General features: G+C 43.2%; 1 protein-coding gene across 1 annotated transcript; it reads right to left on the bottom strand.

Moving 5' to 3' along the window:
- Positions 1-515: 515 nt before the first annotated feature.
- Positions 516-12,483, bottom strand: LOC125515572 (alpha-glucosidase 2-like; the record flags this gene model as incomplete). Its single annotated transcript, XM_048681070.1, is given in 17 exon segments — positions 516-945; positions 1,060-1,205; positions 1,537-1,710; positions 1,831-1,933; positions 2,214-2,369; positions 2,469-2,577; positions 2,665-2,858; positions 7,083-7,203; positions 7,292-7,379; positions 7,616-7,685; positions 7,977-8,097; positions 10,107-10,274; positions 10,733-10,918; positions 11,016-11,102; positions 11,220-11,362; positions 11,446-11,614; positions 12,388-12,483. Coding segments are annotated over 17 exon segments (2,325 nt in total), but the record flags the coding sequence as incomplete, so codon positions are not given.
- Between the last annotated feature and the right edge of the window lie 736 nt (positions 12,484-13,219).

Below are 13,219 nucleotides of genomic sequence, written 5' to 3'. Positions count from 1 at the left end.
GTATACCCGCCGAATGCGTTTGGCTGTTTGCAAAGTCCTGATATTGTGATCTCTACATCACCTGTATCTCTCAGATTATGGTCTTATATCTGTCAGCTAGGCCGTGCCTTGTACGGTTTTCGGCCCGGTTTTCCTTATAAACGGGGTTAATTTGTTAAGGTTTTCGATCCGGTTTTCCTTATCTTTGACACCCCCCCCCCCCCCCCCCCGCCCCCCCCCCCCCCCCCCCCCCCCCCCCGCGTGATTCTCAAAAAAAAATGCTATGCACTTAAGAATCTCTGAGTTTTTTAAAAGTCATTGTGATTGAACATGTATATTGTGCACATAAGCTCCTTGTTGAGTTGTTTTTCCACGACGATGAAATTGATATGCAATCCATATATGCATCATTTGTTGTAGTTATATTTGAATTAAATTTCATAAAGTATGGATTTCAAATGATGTTGAACCTACTGGGATGATTTATTTGAGAGATGCTCTAAAATGATCCAATGGGCCACTGTGCTATTGAAGAGGAAGAAAACAAGTGAGATCGCAGCCTCTACTTTATTATACTTTATTAATGATGAACAAGCTAGGTTTCATCACCAGAGCGCACTTTGTCCGAAAATTCCAACCTTGACAATGTTGCCCAGTAGTTTTAAAACATTGGTTCGACAATGATGTCCAGTAGGGTAGTTCTAAACACATTGGTGCTAGGTGACGCCGACACACCAAAGAAAGATGCATGCTGAAAATCCCAAGGCAAGGTTTAGCATGTTTGTTTCAGCTCGTACTGGTGGCAAATTGTCAACGGCGTGTCCTTGGAAACTGGCCTTTCCTCCGACCAAAGCTCCATGTTCAAATCACCTGTTCCCCAATGTACCAAGCATTTGCTAACCTGACTGGGATCAAAAGTATTTACCAAGCTCACCCCTACACATTTGTCCACTAGCATCCATTCCCCTGGTAGTTTACAAGATAACAAATGAAACAAATAATCTCAGAAAAGTAACCAAATCAAGGGCAAAAAATGCTGATCAGTTAAATAACCTCAGAACTTTGGACAGCTTAATTTACCGTTTGGCCGGAGGTCTCCCTCTAATGTCACTTCTCCAGATTCTGGAGAGAACTCTTGCTTTGAGCCATTGATGGCCGTAAAAGCAACAACCACCTCAGTTGGGTGCAGAAGGGTGAAAGTAGGATGAACTCGCAAACATACCAACCTTCACAGGAGGAACATACTTCAGTTTTCCGAGATACTATTTCACTCTGAATAATCAAAGATACCTCTGCCTAAAATTTTAACTCAAGTTGGATCGGAATAATTATAAAACTTGCCGAACGGTAGAACAAAGCATACCCAGGAGAAAAAGAACATATGCCAGCAAATCTAAGATTTAATAGAATCTGAAAGCATTTTGTTTTGTGGCACCAATGCAATCTGTGTGGGCATTCACATGAGCGTTCTGTATTGTGTAATTACATAAGTCGCAGCTGCACAATTCCTGATCAAGGATTACAAACATTACTTTTTTTATAAAACTTAGCACTCACCTTGAAAACCCACCAGAGCCAGCTCCAACACTTCTTGCTTGAATGCTAGAGTTAATCTGAACAATCTTTGGGTTGTCTTTCAAAATGGATATGTGGCGCTGAAGAACAAGACCACCCCCAATATCACCTTCCAAACAAATAGATTCCTCCTCTCCTGATCGCTCAAGATACCTCCTGTATTTTTTCAACTAACAGTTATTTTGTTGCCAAAAGTGGAGCTACACAACTATTCACCCACAAGTCAAAGAGCATCAAACAGAAGTAAGAAACAGTCTAAATGATGTTTTATTTTACCTAACGACTTTGTACTCTTCTGTGCACCCAGCAGACCTATATTCAGTCCCGCTGTATTCTTCATAACCATTTATTTCAATCCTGCTATGAAGCCACTGGGAATCTGTAGTGATCAAGCATAAACCATACGTAAGTTAACAATAACAAGACTTGGGTCAATGTAGAATCCATTCGCAATCATCAATGGCATACTAGGACTGCAAGAACATTACTCAAATGTTGAAGCATCTCAGAATAACCTTAAACTACTCTTTTGCAACAGATGTACTGGTCAACAGCAATTCAGGGCAATCTCTATTTGACCGCATATACATCCTATCAGTAACAATGAGATTGTAAACCTGGCCTGAGCACATTAATAATATAATAGAGGTGAACCATACCAGTAGGAAGATGTGTCATCGAAATAATACGACCACCAATCCATGGTACAACCTTAAGCAGCCAGTATCCGCTCTTCAAATCAATAGGTATTTTTGAGAGTTCAGCACCTTCCTGTCCTGACGGTTCATCTATATCAGGTATAGGCGAAATCATCTCTGCACGATCATCACAAGATAGCAATATAAGACAAGTTCAGAGATAAGCCCTTCTAGATCTAAAACATTATATCCATGGCAAAATAGTGGGATCGATACCCAAACGTTTCTTGAGCTCAAGTTCACTTGTTGCGACTAAGCTGGACACTTCAGACCCCGAAGGCATCGTAATATGTAGTTCTTCGCCATCGACACCATGTGAACTTATCTGAGTTCGCAAGAAGTCATTAAAACCCTACAGCCAACATTTGTTTATTTATCAAGTGAGAAATAAGAAACAAGTCAATAGACATACCATAGCACCTCCACCAAGTAATATACTTATGTTTAAGTTACGTTTTGGTCTGTTCCAGGATCCTTCGGTTTTCAGAACTTTCACAGAAACCACTGATGAGTGGACTTGGGCAACATAATATGTCAAAAGGTAGTTCCCCTGTGTGAACCCGTACCCATCCCCAGCATCTTCGAATAGGACACCTTCAGCTTTACCTATAAAACAACTCAGTCATGGTGCAAAGCAGGGTGAATCATTCAGTATGACCATGTTTTAAATCAGTCGCTTGAACGCAGAAAATGGGCTAACCAATGCAGCAACACATAAGAGATGATGGAAATACAAATTAAATAGATTGACAGCATATTCGATTATCTATACCTAATAATAAAGCATGGATTGGTTCTGCCGGTCCGTCTTGCAAAAAAAAAAACTGTGTTTTCTTAAAATCAACCCGCAGTCCGGACTTAAGTCACACCTGAACCGTTATTTTACATTTTTATGAAAACCCCCTGACCTTTTAGGTAATTCATCCGCGGATCATATTTAAGTCAAACAAATGCTTTTCTAAATCATCCATATCTTTTAAACCGTAACTCCGATTTGAACATGTCTTATATGAAATTTGATTAGAAAAATATGTAGAATATGAATATGAGATTATTTTTACCTGTTAAGAAGATATTTAAGTCAAACAAATGATTTTCTAAATTATCCGTATCTTTTAAACCGTAACTCCGATTTTAACATGTTATATATGAAATTTGATTAGAAAAATGTGTGGAATCTGAATATGATGTTAATTTTACTTGTTAAATATTTTTAAAATATTGTTTTGGAAGCAAACTTATAATCTATAGCGCATGATCCATTTTTCTTTCGTACCGGCGGCGATCCGAATTGCAAATAAACACCCACTATAACCATATAGGGAAAAGAAAACATCGATAACTACACATGCATACCTCTGACAAACGTAGTACGGGAAAACAACAGATTTCTCATGACGAGAGTGAGAGAAAGCGAGAGAGAGAGAGACGCCTTAGGATTAACCACATTCAAACACGTTTTGGTTTGTGTGAACACTGAGGCAACCGCTGGCGAGGGTGAGAAGGAGGATAAGCGGCAACACAATATGATGCCTCGCTAAAATGAAGGGGATGGACCTATTGTGGTCTTGAGTGATGGTTGTTGGGTTAAGAGCGTGTGTTATGTTTTTCTCCCGTTGCAACGCACAGGCTCTTTTGCTAGTTTATCCCAGAAAAATACACAAGTATCTGCAGATTACTATATGTAACTAGATATGATCTTCACAAAGAGAAAGTGGGAGGTTTTTTTTTTCTAGAATACGCAAAAGCCTTGAGTTTTGATGCATTGGTAGAAAGAAGAGTTTGTACAAGCCCTAAGAAGGGCAATGCCCGGAGTTTATAACACGATGCCGCTAAACGCCACCACCATCGAAAGCAAAGCCACGAGAACCCTCACATTTGCTGCAGCCTATTGCTTGGGCGTTGACGAAGATGATAGTGTTGTGATGCTTCAGATGCACCGACCACCTGGACTATAGCCGTTGACTTTCCAGAACGAGGGGGGAGGGGTCGATCAGATCTAGGAGTGCACCTCGTGCCACACTGTCCACGAAAAGGAGCAACTAGTGAGGAAATGGGCCATCGCCTCACCCGACTGATCACAGAGCACGCAAGCCGCTCAATGATGTAGCAACTATCCTGGCAAGCTGGCCACACGAAGAACTTGACTCCACGGGAGCCCTAGTCTTCCAGTCAAGCTTCCAAGAGCTCGAATCGACCCTCCGTGAAATACTACATCATAGCAGCTCTTGGAAATATATTGGCCGAAATCTTCCACCCATACCGCCGGTGAGTATGCATCCCCAACCCTAGCCCGTGCGTAGGCCCCCCGCGTGTAGCGGCGCCGTCACAGCCGAACGGGGACACCAGGGCAAAGCCCTTCACAGTGGATGGCGGCGGGGCATCTTTCCCCTCGCGACGGCTGGCTTGGGCATGGGTGCTGGGCTCATGTGGCAGCCATCTTGCGTCATGGCGACAGGGATGGTAGTGGCACGGCGGCTGCACCGGCCTGTCTGGCGGTAGGCTGGGTCATGGTGGAGCTCTCGTCCATGGCGGCGGCTCTGCCCCGATCTGATTCTATTGAGTCATAGTGGTTGCATCGATTCGTCGGTTGCAGGTGTTCGGCGGAGGGGTGCGGACGGTGGTGGTGTCCTTCCTTCTCCTTGGTCCGAGCCGGCGGCGCGCAGGCTGTTCGCAGAACGAAGGTGGTTTTGACCTAGGGTTCGTGCTTTAGCGGGCCAGATCTAGGCCCAAGGCGAGTCGGGGCTTCCTTTCCGAGTAGGCGAAGGTGGGCTCGGTCCGGGTGGCAGTCGATGACGACGTGCCAGGATCCTTCGGGCCAGGATCCTTCGGGCGGTGTGGTTGTTGTGGTTTGGCAGCGGCGCGATCCAGGTTGTTGGCGTCTTCGGTGGGCGGCGTAGATCTGGTTCGTGGTGCTGGGTGACGTCCGGCGGCGCGCAGGTTCAAGGGCCGACTTTGTCCGGGTTGGTTGCCTTCGCGTTGTGCTCTTATCTGTTGCATGTTGGTGGTGTCAATCCGAGTTGGTCTTTCCATGCGTTGTCGTGTCGTTGGACGGATTGGCGCCGGCGGCCACAGGCATGGTGGCGTTCGGGCTTGCTTGGCGACGGCCGTCGGCAGTCATTGGGTTGTATGCCCCCAGTCCACCAAGATTGGCTGGTGAGGCGGGTGGGGGCGCTTCCTACCGTGGAGGCGCCCCAGACCTGATGTCTGATGCCGAGCTAGGAATGGAGGAGGTTTTCCACTCCTACCATGGTTGGGTGCCCTGGGTGATGGTTCACATGGTTAGCTTCATAGCGACGATGGTGGCTATGTCTCTTGGTCGTCTGGACGACGAGGGGTGTAGCAATGGAGGGCTCGGGCTCATTCTCTATCGCGGCAGTGGCGATGCCCGGATCCTGATCTGGTGACTTGTGCTCATCACAGAGCAGTGGCGGCGAAGCTCCACCATGTAGGCCTTGCTGGCTCGCTCCGCCTCGACACGCTCGCGGACCTCCCGGTCATCCCGCATCTCCTGTGCAGTGGCACCCGAGGGTCGACCGGCTCCAACCGCGGCAGGCCGTGGGGGAAGTTGCACCGGGCGTTGGCACAGTGGAGGCGGACTAACATGATGTCGTACTCACGTGCTATGCGCACTGTGGAGTGGAAGGAGCCAATCCAAAATCCGCTTGTGGGTGTCACGGCCGGTGACCTCTGCGAACCATGTCCCCTACCGGCATTGTCGCACGCCTATGTATTTTGGATAGCAGATGGGGGATACGGGATACATCGGCGCAGGAGGAAGTGTCGGCACGGCGACACTTGTGGCGGCATGGATTCATGTTGGGAATGGGTTGGCGGCGGCTGGATCTGGCCATTATCGGTTGCAGAGTGGATGTGGGTGAGGGTGCGTGCGCTCCGGCATGGATTGGACGGCGGGGGCAGTGGGAGGTGAGGCGGAATGGGGTGGAGAATTTTTACTCCATGGCCGGCTGGTCGAGAATATTTAAGAGTCGCGGCCACCATGGAGTAATTTTTTTACTCCACTAACGATTTTAGGGGTTCGGTTAGTTCCTGGTTAGAGAAGGAAAACTAGATTTTTCCTCCTCTAACGCTTTATTGGGGATCGGTTCTTTTTCGGCAAAAAAAACCTTTTTTCGGTTATTGGGGATCGGTTAGAGATGCCCTAAGGCAATAGGGCTAAGGCACCCCTGATGTGAGAGATCCATCGGCGGTCTACCAAGGCATCCTGGATGGTCCACCGCTTTCAGATGCGCCCAAAGACTAGAAGCAATAGCTCAGGCGCAATCTCAAATAGCGCAGCCATCAAGCCAGTGATCCTCCCAGAATAAGGTTGAGGCTCTGTTGCCAATTACCATCCTGGTGGATGCAGCAAACACCGCGTGCTCTTCTCGAGAGAATTGCATGTCGGGGCCCCTCCAAGGATGGATGGGGTCAGTGCACATCCTCCACAACCAACGAACTCTAAGAATGATTGCCATCCTACCTAGATCCGAAACACCGAAACCCCCAAGCCATAGGGGTCGACACAATCGACATGGTAGTGACCGCCCACTACGGCCCTCCTGCCCGCCCAAAGAAAGCCCCGAAGGATCTTGTCGATCTTCTGAGCCTTCTTGTTGAGCTCTAGAACCACCAGCTGATGGAGAGGCATAGCGACAAGGACAGACTTAACCAAAGTAAGGCCACTAGCTATGTAGACTAAGTGGGAACATGCCCCACTTAGATTTTTCCCTTAAACATAACCAATCTCCGATGCGCAACAAACCAAAAAAATAAATCGTTCCAGACAAAACTTAAAGGAACAACATGCATGATGTGTGTAGTACATACCATTTTCATCTAGTGAAACAATTAGTGATAAATCATCATCTAAACTTGCTTCACCAACATGCTTAATAGGACGGCCTACAGGAAGTATGGCTCCACCCTGTAAATACATCACCGGCAGATCCTGTATAATCATTCAATTGTAACTAAAATCAGTTCAGCTCCAGACTAGCACTCATGACAGCACAATGAAAGTTTACCAACCAACTTACAGGATGTGAATCTCCAAAATCAAAACGTGACCAAACACCCTTCGGCAACTTATGTGCACATTCATGAGCACCTTTATCAGGTGAAGTGCTGCCAAAATACCAGAGCAACTGAAGTCACACCAAAGCATAGGCGGAAAATACAAATTATTTCGCTATTATTTCAGTATACATGATAACACATGACAGAAAATCAAGTATTTTACAGCCAACAATGCAAAATCAGATTGCAGACAAGCCCATTGGCACAATAACATTCAAGCACATATACAGAAGAAAATCAGGAGCAAGAAGTTTGTTGTAAGCACATTGACGTGAAATCGTTACCTTGCGCAGATTAAAAGTGGTCCCAGGAGAAAGGAAGTCTCTATTTTCCTCAATCCTGGGTCTTGTGAGTCTACAAGGAAAACAAGGGATATGATTTAGTATCACAAAATAAATCTATCCTAACAAGATTACTTTCTATCAGCCCACCAATGAGACAGTCTTAGTAAGGAAGAAGACAAAGGGTGGATTTTTTTAGATATCTAATTTTGCATCAGAATTCAAATAGCTGGCATTGGTTAGAATCAGAAAAAATTTCTCCAAACAAACGTATTCTGCAGTTCAGCAACCAAAGGCTGTGACTTAGAATATGGGTATCCGCTACTTAGATACATTAGTGGGACAGTGAGACAGCAATTATTACCAGCAAAGAAAAGTGGAGCAGCAACTGGAGCACCCTTCTTATGTGAAAGGTAAAATAGAGTGTAGATATGTGGCAGTAGGCGATACCGTCTTAGCAGCGCAAGACGACAAACTTCCTCACACTGAAATATATATGAGCTGTTAGAAATTAGCAGTGCCAGAAATCGAAGGGGCTTGACTTTAAATTAGCTAAAATCAACGTGACAACCAAAAGAAGGTAACTTGCATGTCAACTTCAGTTCAGGTTCTCAGACGCTGACACACGAGACCTGTTCAACTTCAAACAATAGCACAGTGGAGAAGAGCATTGCCCTGACACTCCAATACACAACCCTCTGAAGTTGCAAACCTGGAAAGCTAAATTCTTGAAGGATCTTCAGCTGATCTCTTATCATACCAAGGTCGAAGTTTGCGAGTTGGAAAGCTAAATTCTTGAAGGATACTCAGCTGATCTCTCATCATATCAAGGCTCAAAATAGACAAGATTTCTCCGATTAATGTAAGTCACTCTAGTGCCGAGTGTGTTGGCTTGGGCGTTTACTCTCTTTTAGTCTTTCAGCTTAACCCTTCACTAAGATTTTATAATGATGTGATACAGTTAGTACTTGCAAAGTGAAGCTAGTGTGGGTGTGTAGGGGGGCCTTATGCAAAGGTCGCCGTATACGGACAAAGTTGACACATCAATGTTTCTTTAAATAGGTTCAGTTACCTCGTGGGGCATGACGTACTCCCACGTTAGGAGATGCAACGATAGAAGTGCTTAGCTCGTCAGAAGTCCGTAGGCGTAGCCATTTCCGAAGCTCCCCTTCTCTTGACGATCCGAGACTTAAAAGGTCCCTCGGATCCCGACACCCAGCTCCAAGACTTACAAGGTCCCCTTGGAGGGGGGTGCCTCTCCCTTGTTGATTTATGTGAGAGTGAATGAGAGTACATGCTCATGGGGGCTATTTATAGCCTTAGGGATCATTGACAAATGACAAGGCTACCCTTTAGGTGGTACTTAGGAGGTGTAAGCTAGGTAATTTATGGTCCACTAGTCCATGGAGTTGAGATCTAGATGGCTCGAAACTGTGCCAGATTGGAACAAGCGTAGTTAAGATCTAAATGGTTTTAGAGTTTAAAGGTAAAGCTGTGGACTTTCTGCCGGAGTTCTTTAGGGCCAAATGTAAACTGTCCAAACATATTATTACTTCCATGGAACAAGCCCAAAAAGATTAAAATGACCACAATATGATTTACTCCCTCCGTCCGAAAATACTTGTCCTAGAAATGGTAAAGCGAATGTATCTATAACTAAAATAAGTCTAGATACAACCATTTCTAGGACAAGTATTTCCGGACGGAGGGAGTATATGCTAACCATTATTGGAAAATAAATGGAAAGTGTCCAAACATATTATTACTTCCATGGAACAATCCCAAAAAGAGTAAAATGATCACATATGATTTATATGTTAACTATTATTGGAAAAAATTAAAACTAACATATATTACTCCAATGGAACAAGCCCAAAAAGATTAAAATAATCACACATGATTATTTGTTAACTATTATTAGAAAATAAATTGAAAAACTGTCCAAACATATTATTACTTCCATGGAACAAGCCCAAAAAGATTAAAATGATCACAAGGTTAGCGACCCATGATTGTATGCAACATACACAATGAGAAAAAGTCCCTAGATAGTAACCCATTTTCTGAAGAAAAAGTTGGCCCCATAATGTAATACTCCCTCCGTAAACTAATATAAGAGTGTTTAGATCACTATTTTAATGATCTAAACGCTCTTATATTAGTTTACAGAGGGAGTATCAATTATCGAATCAAAAACTTAAGGTTATGGGTGGCTAATTGACTGACCCAACAAAATGGATTGCTGAAGGAAATGTATAGTACCTCAATATCAAGAGAACTCACTTATAGATCTGGCATTTTTTTTAACAAGGCTGGCATGTCAACTAAGCAAAAAGATATTAATAGAAAAATACCTTTGCTAGCAATTCATACATCATGGCAAGTAAAATGCAGAAAAGCATCATGCAAAGAGATCTAGGCTTCTTTATGTGCATTGGTGGGGGCCGCAGGCATGAAAACAGTACCTCTCGCAAAAAAGAAAAATAAATAGTACCTCTTCACCGAAGGACCATGGCTCATGGTCAATGCTTCCAGTTTCAGAATGACCACGTGAAAATGGAAACAATGCACCAACTCCCATCCATCTCCCAAAAAGTTTTGGAGTGGCATTTCCAGCAAACCCACCAATATCAGGACCTGACAGTGGCTGACCACTAAGACCCTGACAAGATAACCGCATAGTTAGATTCCTAGAAATGTATGCTACTGTCTCCTCAAAATCACACCAGTAATAGTAAGTTTGACACAGTGATAGTTTTTCATGTAAAAATATACTAAAAATGCTGCAATTACTTATGCAACAGATTACGAATGACATACTAAGAAACAGACTTGTCATAAAAATAGAACTACAATTTACTAAAGAACCGACTTTTTAAACTAATACAGGAAACAACGGTTTTCAAGCGTAATACAAACAAAACTTGTATGTTGCTTTTAGGTCAGAAGATTATATTCACAACACAATTAATTCATAGACTGCTTGATTGTTAATTTGTTTATTAGAATAACTGAGCATGATTTAAGGTGAACTGGGATACTGTCAAAGACGGAAGAGGACTAGGTTTTGGTACATTTTTTAGATGGAACTATTGGGACTAGGATAAATATTTCACTTACCAATTGAAGAACCATTGGCAGACTCATATGCATATGCTCCCAGTTTGACAGATTATCACCAGTCCATGTTGCAGCATAACGCTGGCTTCCTATAAAACCAGCTCGTGTAAGAACAAATGGTCGTTTGTCTGTACTAGCCATCGTCATTCCTTCATATGTAGACCTTGCCATTAGCATTCCATAGACCTGAAAATTTATAAAGATCAAAGCATAAAACACGTAAAGTAGCCAAACTATTTGACTGCATTCCATTACTTTTACTGATAAAGGAATAAAATGATACATTATGATAGTAAGAATGATTCTGGACACCACCAATATCTGCATCGCCTCTATGTATATTGCTTTCCGGCATTGTTTTTGTAGTTGTCTGCAAGTTGACACCATCACTTTTGGTTACATGGGACAAAATGAAATAATAGGACATAAAATAAGGAGCTATGACTAAGCATATGGCAAAAAGAATGAATTATGATAGAACATATACTTTGAAGACAGCAGGCTCATTCATATCATTCCATATTCCATCAACGCCATTGGAGACAAAATCCCTGACCAAACTAGCCCACCAGGTGCGTGTTCTTTCACAGGTAAAATCAGGAAAAACACAATCACCGGGCCATACCTCGCCTGGATTTAAAGTTCATGAGGGATCTTTTACTGATAAGTTCATCAAGATGACCAAAGGAGCTTATTTAAGTCATGAAATGTACCAATGAATGGACTGCCATCTGCCTTTTTAATCCAAACATCAGTTTCTGAACCACTATCATATACAAAGTAACCCTTCTCTTTCTTGATTCCTGGATCAAGCATCCAGATTGATTTGCAACCGATGGAATGGAGATCATCAGCCATAGATTTCGGATCAGGAAAACGGTTCTGTAAAATATGATAAGATGCCAAATTACTCAGACAAAAGCAAACAAAATATCACGCAAAGACAATCAATGGCCACGGAAAAAACATGTCAAAATGCACTCAGAATACCATTCTCTGGTTCACATTATGAAAAGATTGCTCCATGGCAATTCATACAGCACTAGGCAGAACAAAGTACATGCCGTATTTGCCATTTTGAAGCAATATGTATTTTTAACATGCAGATGAAGCTAATACAGGTTTTCACCGATACTACTTTCATGCAGTGGCGGACCTAGAACCTTATAATTGGGGGTGGGGGTGCCACAATAAAAAATTGTCAAAATTTACACTACAAATAGTGTAATTAGGTCTAAATCTTATCATAATCTAAACAAACTGTCTTAAATTAGCATTAAGTTGTTACTCCCTCCGTTCCAAAATACTTGACTTCCATTTGTCCAAAAATGGATGTACCTATATACTAAAACATGTCTAGATACATCTATACTATTTAGCAATTTCAGAGGGGGTGCCATGGCACCCATGCCCCCCCCCCCTAGATCCGCCACTACTTTCATGTACCAATTATGATAGAACATGAAGTACTTACACTACCAATTGTGAAGCATCTAAAACCATCCATATTTTTAATATCAACCCAAACAAGATCGCAAATTACATGCCCTATTTGGCATTTTCAAGCAATATGCATATTTAACATGAAGGGGGAGTTAATGCAGTTTGTCATACTATTTTCATGTAGCAATTATGATTGAACAGGAAATACTTACACCATCAAATGTGAAGCATCTAAAACCATCCATATAATCAATATCCATCCAAATCACATCGCAAGGAATGCCTTTCTCTCTAAAAGTTCTGACAACCTGTGGAAATAGCACAAAAAAATAATGCCTGAAAGTGCATTCAGAGAGAGAGAGTGTGTGTGCTCAAGAAACATGCGACCATTTATTTATGGTAGTGACAGTTGGACCAACTATCCGACAACTATGCTCCGCAACTGAACCTCTTGACAGAAATAAATAATGTAAAAATATAAGCCAAGCAAATGGACCGAGATGTGGTTATGTCTTGCACCGCTCGGTGAGGTCGCTTAAAACAGAAGTGTTGTGGTGGTTTGAACCGCAAACTCGGTGGTTTGGGAATTTTCTCTGAGGTACCGAGTTTTGGTTATGTTGTGCCCCTTTTTGTTAGGGCAGTTTTAACCTCTATAGTGAGTTGGTTTAAACCTCCGATATGAGGCGGGCAACCAAAGTTTGCTCTGGGGAATTCTTCTCGGTGATCCCGAGGCTCTTCTCTGTGGGATGTGTTGTTTATCTCAGTAAAACCAAGATTCAAACTCAGTAGCTCCAAGTTTGCCCTTTGGTTTTTGCAGAGTGCATTTCAGAAATGCCAACACTGTCCCATACGGTGTCGGGATAGGTTCATGTGTGTCCAACAGTCACACCTAATAGCCTCCACGTTGATTGCGTCCTAGATGGAGGCCACTGCCTCCTAGATGGCTTGGTGGTTGCGAGCTCGCTGATCTTCTCTAAGAAGGTTATGAAGAGGCCCGAGAGTGGTTCTGGAGCTCACCATCTCCTGAGTGGAGGAACAAGCTAG

This window comes from Triticum urartu, chromosome 1 (genome assembly GCF_003073215.2).
Source record: "Triticum urartu cultivar G1812 chromosome 1, Tu2.1, whole genome shotgun sequence".
Lineage (NCBI taxonomy): Eukaryota > Viridiplantae > Streptophyta > Magnoliopsida > Poales > Poaceae > Triticum > Triticum urartu.
This window is presented reverse-complemented; position numbering and strand designations above follow the sequence as displayed.